General features: G+C 53.5%; 1 protein-coding gene and 1 long non-coding RNA gene across 2 annotated transcripts in view; one reads left to right on the top strand and one right to left on the bottom strand.

Annotated features, from left to right (window-relative positions):
• The first annotated feature begins 257 nt into the window (after positions 1-257).
• LOC125086205 (uncharacterized) overlaps positions 258-16,197 on the top strand; it is a 30,067-nt gene continuing 14,127 nt past the window's right edge. The window contains exons 1-2 of the long non-coding RNA XR_007123121.1: positions 258-440; positions 12,582-12,708. This is a non-coding gene — a long non-coding RNA (uncharacterized LOC125086205). The remainder of the gene's footprint in view (positions 441-12,581; positions 12,709-16,197) is intronic.
• On the bottom strand, positions 6,284-7,521 carry DUSP23 (dual specificity phosphatase 23). The gene is made up of 2 exons (XM_047705409.1): positions 7,165-7,521; positions 6,284-6,701 (listed from the first exon to the last, which is right to left on the bottom strand). The coding sequence occupies exons 1-2, from the start codon at positions 7,429-7,431 to the stop codon at positions 6,516-6,518; spliced, it is 453 nt and encodes a 150-aa protein (XP_047561365.1). The 5' UTR covers positions 7,432-7,521; the 3' UTR covers positions 6,284-6,515.

The following is a 16,197-nucleotide window of genomic DNA, read 5'->3' on the forward strand; positions in this document are numbered from 1 at the left end:
ACCTTGCCCACCTCTCTAAGCCACCCTGTGTGGGCTCTGCACCTGACACAGACCGTCAACGGTTTAACAACACCTGCCGTGTGTAGACATCCCCTGGCTCTCCAACGCTATCATCCGCCTCTTACGGAAGGTGAACTTCCTGAATCTGACCGGACACACTCCTCTTTTGTCTGGCTTTTGGCTTAAGTATTTATGCCCTGGATCTTGGCATCATACTTGCGGGCGTGCACCTGTCACGTATCCCCCCTGCTCCCCCCACCCCCAGATGATGCACCTCCTGGACTTATCCTGCCCGGCTCTGCGTCTCTGGCCAGTGGGTCCGGTGTCACGTGCATCTCGAGCGCCCGGGTGCCAGGCGTCGTGCTGGGCGCTAGCAGCCTGGGCACGGTCTTTCGACTCCGGCAGGAAAGGGAGACATTAAACGATGAGATGAATCATAGGTGAGCCAGGGCCCGCGAGGTAGAAGGACAGATGCTTTGGGAATATGTGTGAGTATGTGAGGGGGTGGTTGGAAACCTTTTCCCGGGAAAGGGTGTTAAGCTGAGACCAGTGGGGAGTGGGAGTTGGGAGCTGGGCAGAGTTGGGGACAAATGCCTCCCCGGCAGGCTGCCCTGACTGTCGTGCAGAGAGAGTGGAGGATGCCTGGCCGTGTGCAGAACTGGGGCAACTCAGCAGACTGGCTGGGCCAAACCTCACGCGTGCCCAAGATTGTCAGGCCTGTGTCTCAACCGGCTCCTGTGAGCTGATCGCTGAGCTCTTGAGACATCCTGCCTGATAAGAAGTTCTCTGTGGACCTAGATCTTGGGCCAGGCAGATGGTCTGTGCTCACAGTGTGGTGGTGTATATGCCGGGCTGCTGGGGGCCATGCACTTTCAAGGCTGACCTCTGGGGCTGGAGCCTGAGCACCTAAGGTCAATCTTGCAGGGGCTGTGTGCCCATGGACCCGCCCCCAACAACACCCTGGCACCCAGGTTCAGGGAAACTGCGCCGTTGGACGGTATTGTATGTTTCCACAGTCCTCGGGAGAGGTGTGTGTCCTTGGGATGCCCCTGGAAGCCCGTGCCTGCTTTGCTTGGACTCTGCCCCATGCGCCCTTCCCCTTTGCTGATTATCATTGTGTCCTTTCACTGCAACGCGCCATTACTGAGAGTACTGCAGCTTTTCCATGAGTCCCTCTAGCGAGGGTGGTCTTGGGGACCCCTACACGGGGAGAGCAGGGAGAACAAGGTGTATGGCAGAGGGAGGAAGGAGCTGGAGGAAGGGATTGGCTTCCTTGGGGCCTCACAGGTCATGGTCAAAATGGCACGGTTCTCTCTGAGGACTTGACCTCAGTGTGGTTATTTAATCCTGTTCCACAGCCCAAGGCTGCATCAGCCCCAACTAGACCTCATGAAGTTGTCTACGGGAAACATGCCAGTTGGCGAATTTGCCTGGAGTGGGCTTGCAGAGCCCAAGGGCACATAGAACCCACTGCAGGTGAGGCATGTCCCCAACCCATGGGACAGCCACACCGAGGACTGTCCATATGTCTCACCTTGGGTTTGGAGCAGAGTCCCTACTCCATATGTATCTGTCGGGAAGAGACAGTGGTGTCTTTAGTATAAAAGTAGGAGGAGAATCCCAGAACCGTTCACCTTGCTGAATCCTACATACTGAAAGCTCAGAGGTGACATCACCAATTTGTTTCATGATCACATAACCATGGTGACAGAGTAAGTCAAGGGAAAAATAGGGTGGGAGAGTGGTTGAAGCAATTTAAGGAATTTATTGGCACAAAGTATTCCATTATCAAGGTTGCAAATAAGTCATGAACTTCAGGCATGGACGTGCGCTGTGCCACTTTCTGCTTGCTTGGACGAGCATGCCACCTTCTCAAGAGTATGACTTGAATCCAAAATAGCCAGAGAAAAATTTAAAAGTAATGACAGAAGTGCTCATATAACTCATTTCTCAATCAATAGGGGACTATCGTTTTGATGGAGCAGGAGGTGTGGGGGTGGAAGCCTGTTGGGCTGGTGGCCGGGCTGGCAGGTCAGCAATCCCGGGTCAGAGCAGCACTGCCCGTCTGACGGGGTGGGGTCGGTGATCCCAGGTCCCACTAACGGCCTGTGAGTCCCAATGCCTCGCTTCTGGGGGACACAGATGCTGCTGCGTACTTTGTAATGACAACGAAGTCTCGTCTCGGCTCCCAAGAGACAAGGCAGTTTATAGTTAGATAAACCCAGGTCTGAATCCTGTTCTAGCTACGTGACTGGGTGTGCGGCTCAAACCCTCCGGGCCTCAGTTTACTCATACGTGCACTAGGCGTTATAAGAAGACCTTGTCGTGGGGTTGTTTGGAGGATTACGTGAGATAATGTCTATAAAGCACTGGGCATAGTGCCTGGCTTGCATTAAGGGCTCAAATAACAACAACAAAAACCGAAAGGATATTAGAGTTTTTAATAAATCATCAGACACAAAGACATTTGCAAAGGCTCAGTGCCATCCCTGTGTGCCTCCAGATTGTCATGCTGGGTGAGGACGACGTCTGCTCTGAGTTATGTAGTCGTGGAGGGGACGAAGTGACCTGATGAGTCAGCTTCACTATTCTGGACTTAAATGCTTGGGCTGCGTTTTCAAGCACAGCCCATAGCTCAGATGTGTTGGCTTTGGTGTCAGATGTTTACTCCCTGGGCTCCTAGGAGGGTGGAGAGAGAAGCCATCGGATGGCCCTTGATGCCAAGCTCTGACTATGAGGGCAGACTGCCCCGTGTCACTGGAGCCGGGGGGAGGTCCTGGCGGGAGGGACGTCTGGATGTGATCCCGGCTCTTTCACTGCAAGTGTGAGGCACTGGGCAAAGTCAGCCAGTTCCATAAACCTTAGTTTATCCCTGGAAAGGGAAAAATACCTGATCTGCAGAGTAGCTGTAAGGATAAAATGACACAATGCGATGATGTACATAAAAACACCTGCCCTGTGGTAGGGCTTCATAAACACGACGATTGTAACTGTCTAAGTAAACAAAGTACAGTCATGAACAAGGGCGAAACACATTAGTGGTAACTGGTGTTGTTTTGTGACAAAATGATCCTGTGAGACCAACTCAGTTTCCTTCTTGGAAAGAATGCGACACGGTCGACAGAAGGTTGGACTGGAGGCTTGGCAAATGAGTGCAGTTCATTCTGGGAGAAAGTTGATGATTTGGATCAAATCCCGGCCCCCGTGACATGCTTATCCCTGGGAAAATCTGGAGGGGTCTTGGGGGGCGGGTAGGGGCGCTGTGCACGAGGAGTGGGTTTCCTTCCCCTGGGGGAGGACAGGGGAGGAGTCACCCCGCGGGTCAGGTCCTTATGTGTTTGGGATGGCGATAGGGTGCTGAGGAGGCTGAGCTCCAAGGGAGGTCTGGGGAGTGGCCACGATGCAGGCTGACCTCCGCAGCAGGAGGCTGTGTGCTGGGGACACATGCCTGGGGGCCAGCTACAGAACCTGGGGCCATAGAGCAGAAGAACCTGTGTGTGTGTGCACAGTTGGATCAAGTGGAGGCAGAAGGACCAGGCCCGGGACGAAGGGTCTCAGAGTGGCCGGTGCCCCTTCTGTCCTGATGCCAGTTGCTTGCGCATCCGAACACTTCTCTGGGAGAGGAACCAAGGAGGTGACGGCTGCAGCGCCCGAATGACACGGAGGGATGTCTTCCCTCCTGACAGCCTCCATCCGGCAGGGAACTCAAGTCACGTTGCAGACAACAAACATGAATGAACTTTGAAGACACGGGGCTGTGAGTCTGTGTCACTGCAGCTGTGCCCCCCAGCTGCTCATGGAAAATAAACCCTTCTGAATGTCAAGAGGTAATGGTGTCTGTCGCCATCTTGAAAAGCCACCTGGTTGGAGGGGCGGGGCCGGAGCTGGGAACTGGGCACCGCTCAAGAAGGTGAGTGTTTGATGCTGTTTGGTCCTTTCTCCCCCACAAGACGGTGCATCCGAGGGAGAAATTCCCAAGTATGTTCCCATGGGAAACGAAAGCTTATAGTGGCACCTGGTGCTTGTTGCTCTACTGGGACCAATTCTACCCTCCTGGAGGACGTCGGTCAATGTCCGAGCACATTCTTGCTGTCACTTTTCTTTTGCGGCGGGGGGGGGGGGGGGGGGGCATGCTACAGGCATCTAGTGAGCAGAGGTCAGGAATGTTGCTAAACACCACACAGTGCAGAGGAGACCCCACAGCAAAGAGGTCTCCAGCCCCAGAGATCAGCAGTGTGGAGGCTAACAGACCCTGGTGCGAGGCGGTGTGAAGGTCCTTTGTCAGTGGACGTGGCTCGTTCCTCACACCCATCACCTCGGTGAAGGCAGAACGGGGAAGGGTCATGGCCAGCCTGGAAGCCGTCGCTGCTGGCCGTGGATGGGAGAGGAGGTGGGGAGCAGGTGAAACATTTGGGGGTGGGGATGAACCCAGAAGGAGCCTCAGGCTCACCTCCCAAGGTAGATGAAGGAGAAGGGCAGAGTTTTTCATTTCAAGTCAACTCTTACTTATTTAAAAACCGATTTCCTTAAGCACATAATTATATGTTTATTTCCCGGAGGAACTCTTGAGGCAGCGGAGATCTGCTTAAATTATGGGGACGGAGGCTGCACACAGGGCTCTAATGGGGTTAGAAAAATGCTCTGTCTCCTTTGAAGGAGCCTTGGGAGGAAGGGAAGGGCAGGTTCCTCTCCTGCAGTGCAGAGATGTGGGGCAGATGGAGCTCGGGAGGGAGGGAGGGCATTGAGTTCGAGGACTGGTTGTCCCACCTGCTGGGGCACGAGCAGAGCTGAGGGGGACTCTGGGTGCAGCTTCAAGCCTCTGGCCTCTGGTTTCCATCCTGGTAGGCAGAGGGAGGGCATCCAGGAAATGGGCCATCCGCATGCTTCCTGCCTTCACTTGAACACACACACACACACACACACACACACACGTGCGCGCTCCCCTTTGGGAGGGGCTGTGGGAGGCTTCTGGGGAGCAGTAGGTAGGGTGGGGGGACTTCAGTACCCCTCTGTGCAGTACATCTCTGTGCTGCTTCCCACGTCTCTGTGGCAGCCTGTGTGCCTGGAATTGGGGGCTCCTCACACCCTCTGACCTGGCTGGGCTGGGTGGGGACTGAGGGAATAGGATGGCCAACTGAGTCCCTAGCTCTGACACACCTCGGAAGAAAGGGGGGGCATCTTACAGCCTGTCTCCCCCTCCCAGCATATGGTGAGACTCTGGCTGATATGATACTGTGTGTGTTGGACGGGGGCCGAGTTGGATGGGCAATGGTGCAAAGGAGAAAGATGAATCAGGAGCAGGTGCCTTAGACCTGCCTCTGGCCTAGGCGACACAGGATGGGGGCCTCAGGGGACCCTGGCCTCCTCCCGCTCTGTCTCCCCTGCATCTGGGACGCACGTCTCTCACAGTGCCATTGTCTGGGGCTGGAACCGGTGTGCGCCATCTCCTCCAGGAGGCTGTGAGTCATCGCACTGGCTGGGAAGCCTCCGCACCCTAACAAAGCCTGGTACACACAGATGGGCACTCGGTTCTGCAGTTCCTGATGCATTTCTACCTTGTCCAGCCGCCTGCCATGGAACAGATCGAAGTTACAGCAAAGGAGCCTGTCAGCTGGTCTATCCACCCATACTGTCTCTCAAAGCCCAAAGCATGGTGCTAGGGCTGCTAGGATGGGACCCAGCTGGGAGTGAAGGTAACAGCTGAACCATGGCCAAGAGTTGTGGCCCTCAATGTCTTCATTCACCCACCAAATATCCTCTCGGCACAAGCACCCCGGCTGGCTCAGTTCCAGCTCAGTGTGAGGTGTGGGGCAGCATAATGGGCCACTGTTCACTCGGGAGTGGAGCAGCCCACAGCTGGTGAGGGGCGCCCAGCCCTTGGGAGCTGGAGACGGTGGTTATCTGTGAGCACCAGGCCTTCTCGGTCTCGAGAGGGCTAAGAGATGCCACACAAGGGGGCAGAGGGGCCTTGACTGGGGGGGGGGGGGGGGTTTGTATCCCCAGGGGCTCTCCTGGTCTGTTGGCATCAGAGACCTGGGGCTGCTGGGAATTTATGCCCTTTTCACTGGCCAGCTTCCCTGGAGACACATCAAAGATCATCAGAGAACAGAGTCTCGGCATCTTTCAGAGGCAGAGGGCCTGCCCATCCTTCCAGTTTGCAGAAGTGTGGCCTTGGGCCTGAGGCTTAGCTACCTCACCCACAGGACAGGAAGGGTCCTGATGGCATCCCCAGGTCACAGGGCTCAAGGGAGGCTCGGAAAGCCGGGTGCTGTGCACTGTGGGCTGGTTCTCAGAAGTTATTTATTCAGGGAAGCAGAGGAGGGAGCCCCCCTGCCCCCCAGTGTGGCTGCCCCTGTCTCTTCAGTCAGGACCTGCCTGCAGGGAACAGCTGCGCAGTCTCCCCGTCTCCCCGGCCAGCAGGAGCCGCAGGGCTGAGCGCTTCAAGGGCCTGTCCGCGTCTCCGGCCCCCTGAACACGGGGGTCAGGGCCTGGGGCGCAGACTGGAGCTGAGGCCTTTATTTAGTCCGCTGGTAGAACTGGAAGACGGCTTTCTCCTGCTCGTAGGTCTCGATGGAGCCAGGTCGGAGGCGCCGGATTTCAGCGATGGCATCCCCTGCGGCCAGACCCCGCTCCTTCACCAGGTAACAGGCAAGCATGGTGCCAGTGCGGCCGAAGCCCAGGGCGCAGTGCACCCCCACGGCCTGGGAAGAGGGAGCTCGGTGGGGTGGAGCCCGACGCCCTCCCGGGGGCCCCATCTCCTTCCCACACCTGCTTCTTCTGGGTCAGGCCCAGGACCTGGCAGGGGTCTACGGCTCTCAGGGGCATCACAGTCAGGGAGTGCTGTCCTGCGCCTGGCGGCTTGGAGGCCGCCGTCACCTCCCTTGTAGTTGGTTCAAGGGCTGGGCCCCTAGGCTGCCTGCCCCCAGCCCTGGGCCGGCTTCTTTTTGGTTTAGAAACGTGGCTCCCGTCTATCTGGACGGCGCGAGGCTCCGGAAAGCGCGCGGCGGCCTCTGCCTTCCAGCCTCTGCCCCTCAGCTCCCAGCGCTCGCTGCTTCCCTGCCGCGGCCCGGGTCCCCAGGCGCCCGTCGCGTCCCCGCGGGCCCCGCCCCCGCCCCGCCTGTCCCCGCCCCCGGCTGACCCGCAGGCCCCGCCCCGCCCGCTGACCTCGCCGCGCGCGCTGGCCTCGTCCACGATGCGCACGAACCGGTCGATCTGCTCGGGGGCCGGCGGGCAGAAGTCAGGGATGCGCAGCCGGTGCAGCGTGAGGCCGGGGCAGCTGTCGCCGTGCGGGGGCCCGCGCTCCGTCAGGGACACCAGGTGCCGCACGCCCTGGTCCAGCAGGAACTGGTAGTGCGCGGGGAGCCGCGGCAGCGCCAGCCCCGCCAGCCGGCCCGGGAGCACCCACGAGAAGTTCGGCGGCTGCGCGCCCATGGCTGCGGCAGGACACGCCGGCGCGCCGCCCCTTCGCGTCCCGCGCGCCCCGGCCCCGCGCCTCCTACCCGCGCCCGCGCCCTGGGACACGTGGGCTCGGCGCGCGGTCGGGCGACGCCCCGCTCCGCCGCGGGGATTGGCTGAGCCGTCTCGGGGGCGGGGCCGGAGCGCGGTCCCCGGAGCTCTGAGTGACAGGACGGGCGCCGCGACCCGGCCCCGAGCGGGGTCGGGCTCTGCTGCTCCCTGGCGGCCGGTGGCGGTTATTACACCAGCGTCCATGGACCTTGCTGTCCCCGGGCCTGGCCTCCTGGGGGTCTGACTTCCTTCATCGTGGAGGCCCGAGGGTTTCCTCCTCTGGGGGAGGAACCGCCTCTACGGTGACTGACTGGTCCTTGTCAGTGACTTGGTGAACCTGTCCAGTAAGGGCGGTCGCCACTGTGCGGAGGACTATTCTCCTTGGGATTAGTCAGAAATACTGGCTGCATCTGCTGCCCTGAAATCCTCCCCGGGGTAGTAATCACAGTCCAGTGATGATAAAGACCCACGACACAGAATGAACGTTTAGTGAGCAGTCGCTATATGCCAGACACTATTCTTAGCACTTTACCTGTGTTGACTCATTTAACTGCCACATTACGTAATCTGATGAGACAGGTAATCTAATCCCCCTGCTTTTTTTTTTTTTTTTTAAGATTTTATTTATTTATTTGATACAGAGAGATCACAAGTAGGTAGAGAGGCAGGGAGAGAGAGAGGAAGGGAAGCAGGCTCCCCGCTGAGCAGAGAGCCAGACGCAAGGCTCCATCCCAGGACCCTGAGATCATGACCTGAGCTGAAGGCAGAGGCTTTAACCCACTGAGCCACCCAGGCACCCCTAATCCCCCTGCTTTACAGAGGGGAAACTGAGGCTCCAGAGAGGTTCGGGGACTTGAGCAAGGTGAGTCATGGTCTGGGGACTTGAAACCAGACAGCCTGGCACCGGCATCTTTAATGCCCAGTATTGTTTCCTAAAGTTGAATGGAAGGGAAGGATGCTGCCTCTTCACAGGGCCGTCCTCGCACTCCCAAATATCATCTGTGTTAAAGTGCAGGACTTCTTAATTTCTCTTAACATTTCATGACTTCCAGGCTCTCACCCTGCTGCGGGGAGACCAGAGTTCCTCGGTGTTGTTAGTAGAATGTAGGGACCTAGCTCTGAACACTGTGTCTTGGCTGGGATCTGACCTCCCTGGGTCCTCATTTGAAATGTGCTTCTAGGGATGCAGACTAATTATAATTATGAAAATAGTTAACCCTTTTTCAATTTGCTTGTGTACCAGGCCCTGCGCCAAGGGCTTTCCGAAGAACCACACGTGGACGGTATTTTTGTGTCTTTTTGGTCCACACGTAATCTGAGGCTTAGACAAGCTGGTTAACTTGGCCAAGGACATGTGACTCGTTTGTGGCTGGTCTGGCGAGCCAAGGCCTCTCTGAGTCCAAGCCCAGGGCACTTAGCTGTAAAGACACTCCTCTTCTCCTGTCTCCACCTGCCCCTGACACACATTTGACCACTTAAAGATCTGGTTCCAGTAAACGGAAAGGAATTTTTCTTCCCCAAGTCAGAGGCTCCTCTGACCCTGTAAAAATCCATTTACCAGTTGCCCAGATGAGGCTGAAGCATTGCCTCCACCTCACCCTTGCCAGGTGCCAGGAGCTCTGTGATCCCCCCTTTCCTCCCCTTCCCTGCGATCTGAGCCTGGCATTCCCACTTCCACCACTCCTGACCAGTCTTCTTGCCAATCCATGTCCATTGCTCCCCCCTCCTGCCTGCTGTGGCTCCCAGGGTCGCTGGCTGTGTGGACTCTGGAGACAGACCTCTGGCATGTGCACCTTTCAGTTGAACATTTCTTGGTCCTTTTGTCTTACTCTTCTTTCTTTGCTGCCTTCACTCCCTACACCCTATGCCGCTTCCTTTTCTCCTTGAGATCTACCTCAAAGCCTGTCTTCTTCAGAGGGAAGACACTTCTGGGGAGGGGGGTGGAGATTCTCTTCTCCTCTGAGCCCCTAACTGTGACTTTCCACTTGTGCAGTTTCCTGCAGGGGAAGAAGTGCAAACTTCCACCTGCCTGGACCTCCTTAGAGAAAGGTTAGTTGGATCACACCGTAGGAACTTTCTCTGCCTTCGGCTCGGGTTGTGATCTCAGGGTCCTGGGATCGAGTCCAGCATCGGGCACCCTGCTCAGTGGGGAGCCTGCTTCTCCCTCTCCCTCTGCTACTTCTCCTGCTTGTGCGCATGCTCTCTCTGTCAAATAAATACATAAAATCTTAAAAAAAAAAAAAGGAATTTCCTTCTACTCTACAGCTGTGCCCCTTCCTTTCAATAGAGCCTGGGTGAAAAAGGGCCCAGCGTCCTTGCCTTGGGCTGTGTCAAGCATGCTATTTAATTTTTTGTTTTGGGTCTGGGGAGTTTTGAACTGAAAAGAAAACCCCCTTGTGATATATTTTGGCTCAGGCCTCTGTGATTTAACCGTGCGGGCGCTCTGCATGCCCCTCCCCCAACTCAATACTGATCTTCCTTTCCTTTCTCCTCTGTAGAGTGTTACCAGACCCTCAGGAAGATTTAGCCTTTTTCTGTGCTCACTTCTCCCAGGAGTGGAAATATGTACTCCCAGGAAACTGTCATTTCATTGGATTAGGGTTACCTCTTTGTGTGGGAGCCAAGGCTGCATTGTTCCATCTTTGAATTCCACAAATCTAATGCACGGTGCTCAAAAATGTTAAAGGAGTGAATAAATGAAGAAAAAAAAGGAATGCAGAGGGGAGACTGCACATGCGCAATTCTGGGGGTGTATGTGAGTGTCCAGCACTACAAGACAATATTCGATGGCTTGCTCCTTCCACGCACGATCGCATGGGCTGTGTGGATGTCGTTGTAGCACCTTCTCAAGGGGCGCGTTTTACCTGTCTGTGCTTTTAAGGAAAGAATGACTGTGTCAGTATGATCCTGGCTGCGTCTGATGGCTAATTTTGTAAAAAAGATCAATAAGCCTGCTCTTTGTCGAGCTCCTCTTTGGTTGTATGGGTGTGAGTGATTGCGGGTGTATGTGAATGCGTGTGTGTGTGTTGAGGGGGACACACATATTCCTGGAGAAAGGTCTGTTGACACTGACGCTGAGCCGAGTAATAAGCTGAATGTGACTTGAAGGAGTTTACAACATACTGGAGAGGGTTTAGACTCCAGTGTAATTGTTCTCATAACATATAATAAAGCACTAAATTACTCATCAAAGACAATCAGATAATATGTATTAAAAAGTTAATTATGCAGTAAAAACAACAAGTGCTAAAGAAGTCGGTGGGGGAAAGATAAGCTTGGGTTAGAACGACCAGAAAAGTCCTATGAAGACAGGAGTTTTCCCGTGTTCTGGTTGTTCTGTCCATTGTGAAGCAAGAGAAGTAACTTTCCTTGACAAGCTCAACAGTACAGTTTTGGGAGAATCCTGGCCCCCCCTTTTCCAGTCCATAAAAATATTTTGACCAACTTCTGTTTCATGTTGAGGTCCCAGTTTCCAGACTGGCTTGATGCCAGTGGCAGTTAGAGGGGAAGTCAGAGTCAGAGAATTCCTTGCTCCAACCTGCTCTCTGTGTCCCATCAAGGCAAAGGATTGCTTAGGCTGAGTTCCTGGGCCCTTGGACTATAGTCAGAATTCTCAGTGTCTTAAGTATGCCGATCCTCCTTTGTGTAAACACATTTCACACCTGGAACCTGATGATTTGGAAATTGGATATGAAAGGGGGGTGGTGTGAGGTCATCCTCCAAGATGGCCCCAGTGAACCACCTCCTGCCTTGTCTGGTCTTTTCCCACACTGATAGAAGTGTAACTGGCAAGATACAGTGGAAGTGATGGCGTGTGACTTCTTAAGTTACGTCATAAAAGAGCTTGTGGTCTTTGCCTTGGAGAAGCCGGCTGCCATGTTGTGAGGACACTCAAGGAGTCTCTTGGAGACATCTATGTGGTAGGGATCTAAGCCTTCATACCAATGTCACGTGAGGGAGCTAGCTGTTTTGGAAGTGGATCCTCCAGCCCCATCAAGACCTTAGATGGCCAGAATCTGGACAGTAGCCTCATGGATTCCCTGACCCAGAACAACTCAGCTAAGCTGCTCTTGGATTCCTAACCCACAGAAACCATGAGATAATAATTATTCATTATTTGAAGCCATCAAATTTGGGGTAATTTTTATGCCGTGACAGGTAACTAATATGAGGGGACTATTCAGATAGAAGAAAGGAGGAGAAATAATTTCTGATCAACTCAAGAAGTGGGAAAAGAACAGCTTTGTTTTTGCACGAGAAAGGTATACCATAAACAGCTGTGGTCCAAGTGTGCGTACGTTTTTTGGGGATGAGAGGCAGTGATAGGTCGGTGCAAAGTTCCTACATTTGGAGAGTCGTGCTGTGCAGAGGGTGGGGGCAGACAGCTTGACTGTGGGTTTTGTGTGTGTGTGTGTGTGTGTGTGTGGTGTTGCAGCTATGGGGGTTTGTGTGATATTCATATAGTGAGGGATAATATACACACAGGAAGTAGGCAATACAACGGACCCTTCACCAATCAGTTCCATTGCTGTAAACGAAGAGTGGAGCCATCCTGCCATCCCTTGCATGCCCGTCAGTGTGGAGTGTGGAGGCTTTGACATGATCTGGGTGTGGCCAGATTTCCTTGGACATTTTAATCTAGGTCTTTCCACAAGATGGCACTGATAGCTTTTCCTTGTTTCTGTTTGTTGTTAGCTGAAAAATCTGATTTGTACCCTGCTACAGAGCATTCCATGACTGAAATCTTGCAATTGACCAGTTGATGTCTTGTATTTCCAACAATTCTGTCACCTCCGTGGCACCTAAATTTTTCCCTGTAGATCATTCCAGGAGCCCACAGAGACTCCATGTTGGGATGTTGGGAGGTGGGGGGCGCCTTAGAGCAGAAGCTGTGATTGGAGGAGCTGGAGATGGGGAAGGACATGTGGCCGGGCTTTGGTTTGTTCAAAGCTATCAACCCCTGGCAGGGGAGAGCAGAGTCAGAGAAGAGGGAGCTCTCAGGTAGCAAAGAGTCACCTGTGTGATGGAAACCCTTTCGGGGAGCTCTCTCACATCTGCTGTTCATGCTGCTACAGCCTTGGCTTTGCCTGGTGTCCAGAAGGAAGAAATTACCGAAGATCTCAACATTGCAGTTTTCATGGAGTGATCGTCACAATTGGAAGGAACCTCGGAGATCTCCTGGCTCCAGCTCTCTGTTTCTAGGTGAGGAAATTAATGGTCCCTTGGGTGGTCCAGACTGGGACCCAATCCATTCTATCAAAAGTCCCTGGGTCGCTACACTGTGTCACTAGACCAAACTACTTAGAAGCGCTAGGTCTCCATTTCCTCACCTACAAAATATAGATGTTCACAATAATATAGATCAGTGAGGATCCCTGAGAGGGCTGCAGATGTTAGGGGTGTGCCGAGTATCCAGCGGCTGCTGGACCATCATTGCGCCCACAACATGGGGGCTGCTCCTTCCATCACCGCCATCACAGGATGATCCAGAGCCTGATGAGAATTAAGGAAGGAATTACAGTTACATTGAAATATCTCCAGTGTGAGATGAACGCTCATAGGTTGCTGTGGTTGGCAGGAATTTAAGATGGCTCCAAAGGCCCACACCTTTTGGCGTGAGGATATGGCTCTCAGAATTTTGTTATGTTACTCAGTTCAAGGGGGCCACATGGGGAGGTGGCCTCTAGGAGCTGAGACTGGTTCCCAGGTGACAGCTACCAAGAAAGGTGGGACTTCAGTCCTACAACGGCAAGGAAGTGAGTTCTGTGTCTGAACGAGCTTGGGAAAGGACCTCGAGCCTCTCATGAGAGCGGTAGCCTGTCTGGGGTCTTAATTTCAGCCTGGTGAGACCCTGAGCAGTGGATCTAGTTAAACCGTCGTTGGACTCCTGACCTACAGAACTGTGAGATAATAAATGAACATTTCTTGACTAGGTTTGTGGCGATGTGTTACGTAGCAATAGACAAGGAATGCAGAGGCCCTCTTTTCTTTCTTTTCTTCTCCTTGATATGCTGGTTGCCTTACTAGATCTTCGAGGTTTCTGAATTGCTGTCTTATTTCTCGTGTCTTTCCCCGTTGTTTTAAGTCTTCCAGTGCCCCGAACGGCAGACGGCACAGGTCCGCTCCCCAGTGCAGAGGCAGCAACTACAGTGCATCAGGGGAGCTCAGGAAGGGTCCACATCTTCTTCCTTCTGGTCGCCTGACCGACTGCCTGGCTGTGGCTCTGACTGTTCTCCTCAAACTGTAACCCCAGTCGAGCAGCCTCGACCTCACCTGGGGGCTTTGAGAAATGCAGGCTCTCGGGCCCACCCCAGAGCTGTGGATCCCCAGGTGGTTCATTTGCACACCTGTGCCCGAGAAGCCCTGGTGTAAGACCCATTGTCCTGCAGCTCTGTCCCCCCTCCTGCTTGATAGCACATGGCAGCACCTACCCTATGACCACAGGAGGCCATGTCTAGGTGTCTCCTCTCTGGAGCCTGGGAGCTTTGGCTGAGCAGGGCTGTGGTCAGAGGAACTGCCCAGCACAGGCAGAGGCCTAACTGGCCTGGGTTGAAGCCCGAGGTCACTGAGCAACCCCTAACAGTCTCTGATTAAAACAGTTTATTGCTTTATCTACACGTTAGGAAGATGTCCAAGAAAAATATGCTTAGATGTACATTGCCACTTTCCTGTTTTTGTTCCAAGGAAGGGCTTGGTTCTCAGATTTCCTTTCTGGAGGAATTCTTGAGGCATCATTTTCCACTCTCTCCACCTATGAAGCATGTTCCGGGCATGCCAGAAATTGCCTGATGTCTCATCCTCCAATTTAAGTGCCCCCAGCCTCCTCTGCAGTTTGAGGGAAAGGGGAAGGAGCCACGGACCACCCCCTGTCCCATCCACCAGCCCCCAGCAGACCTTCCCGCCCAGACCCCATCTCTGTGGCATCTTCTTAGGACCCGTCACCTCTGTGGATGTCTGGACTGTCGTCCGCCATCCCAGCCCCTACACATTTCCCCTCTGAGCGGCTGTGGTGATTTCACAGAACACAGATCCTACTTCCAGTCCCCCAGTAACTCCTTACTGCCTTTAAGACAAAACATCCTAACGTTTGTAGACTGACGCAGAAAGCTCTCTGGGACGATGTCTCTTGCTAAAATATATACACAAACAAGGAAAAATGATTACCTATTACCTCATTATATTAGTTGGTATCCAAAGAGAAGCCACCCTAAGTTTTCCAGGAAAGAAGAGAAGCAATGTAAGGTCATTAAAGGTTCGCATACCTGTGGGATGGCCCATGGTAGCAAAGGTCCTAGATGATGGATCTTGGCTCGTGACATCGAAGTGGGAGGCCCTCAAAGACCTTGCCTGGAAGCCACTCCGCTATAAAACTCAAGAACATCTGGAAAATTCCCACTGATGATCTCAGTCCACAGCACTAATGTGGGGAGTCCCAAGAGATGTACCAGGCTGCTGTGAGGAATCTCTCCATGCGTTTGTCCAACTCTGGAAAATAACGGCCTCTTCTTGCTGTCAGAAATGCCGCTCCCAGCCTCTCCTCTGTGGTGTGGGGGCTTTGATGATGAGGCACATTAGCACATGAGGTGCTAAGTTTACAACAGACGGTTCTTCTGAGGACGACCGCATTCTGACGCACCACCTTTCCTAGGTAATTGTGCGCGTACGTGTACATAAGTGAGTAACTGATGTATGAAACTCTCTTTACTGTGCTCGATGTGTACATTTATATACATTTCTCCCCTCTGGTTCCTTGAAGGTTTAATGAGCTCGCTTCTCTACTTTTTTAGAGCAAGGATTCCCAGCACTGGTTTGATGACACCCTGGAGTGTCTTCATTTATCTCAGGGGGTGCCTTGAAATTCATAAAACAAGATTAATTTAAATTCATTTAAAAAAGTAACAGACATTATATAGTAATTACAGGTACAAGTGTGTGTGTTGAAATCAAACTAATAAATGCTTGCCTTAGAGAGAAATCAGCAGGATGGGGGTGGGGCTGGGAGGGGACCGTAAAGGTGGTTTAGTTTGAATCTTTTAAAAACATCCCCTCTAACTACTTCCAGGTTGGTGTTCCCCCAAATTAATCATGTTTCTCCAATTGGGCGTTTGGGCTGTGGGGGCCCAAAGCTGCCAGTGTGGAAGTCTATCTCCTCTGCTTGCTCTGGGGCCTGGATCCAGTAGGTCCTCAGGAAACACGCTGGGACTGACTGGTTGGCGGGGCCCAGTGGTGGTGGCTGAGGAGGGCGGATGGCATGAGGGTCCCAGCTCTGGGTAGCAGCTCCATCCACATTCTAGGGGAATGTAGATGCCCAGATGGTGCAAGAGAACAGGACCTGGCCTGAGGTTCACTGCCTAGTGGGACTGGCCAGAGCTTCTGCAACTGCCTTTCTGTTAACGGTTGGTGTGGATTATCAGAAAGTTAGAGCCGCCATATTATATGTGTGTAAATGTCTGTGACTTGCTGCTGAAGGTACAGCCCCAAGGTGCTAGATGTGGGAAGGAATTCTGAGTTCTTCACGAGACTAGTCTCTTTGAAGGAGCAGAGCTGGTGGGGGGCTCAGATCCTACCTCTGCCATTTAAAGGTAAATAAACAAATTGCTTTACCCATCGGTGCCTCCTCTATCAAGTGGAGATCATCACAGCACCTACCTCCCGGGATCGTGAGGATTAAACGCGTTAATCCATGCAAAG

Source organism: Lutra lutra, chromosome 15 (genome assembly GCF_902655055.1).
Source record: "Lutra lutra chromosome 15, mLutLut1.2, whole genome shotgun sequence".
NCBI lineage: Eukaryota > Metazoa > Chordata > Mammalia > Carnivora > Mustelidae > Lutra > Lutra lutra.

What these genes read in the sequence shown, in the direction of transcription:
- DUSP23 (XM_047705409.1), bottom strand. Translation starts at nt 7,431, where the DNA reads ATGGGCGCGCAGCCGCCGAACTTCTCGTGGGTGCTCCCGGGCCGGCTG. An exon ending in AGGCCAGCGCGCGCGGCGAG is followed by an intron (nt 6,702 to 7,164) that starts GTCAGCGGGCGG and finishes CCCTCTTCCCAG; the next exon opens with GCCGTGGGGGTGCACTGCGC.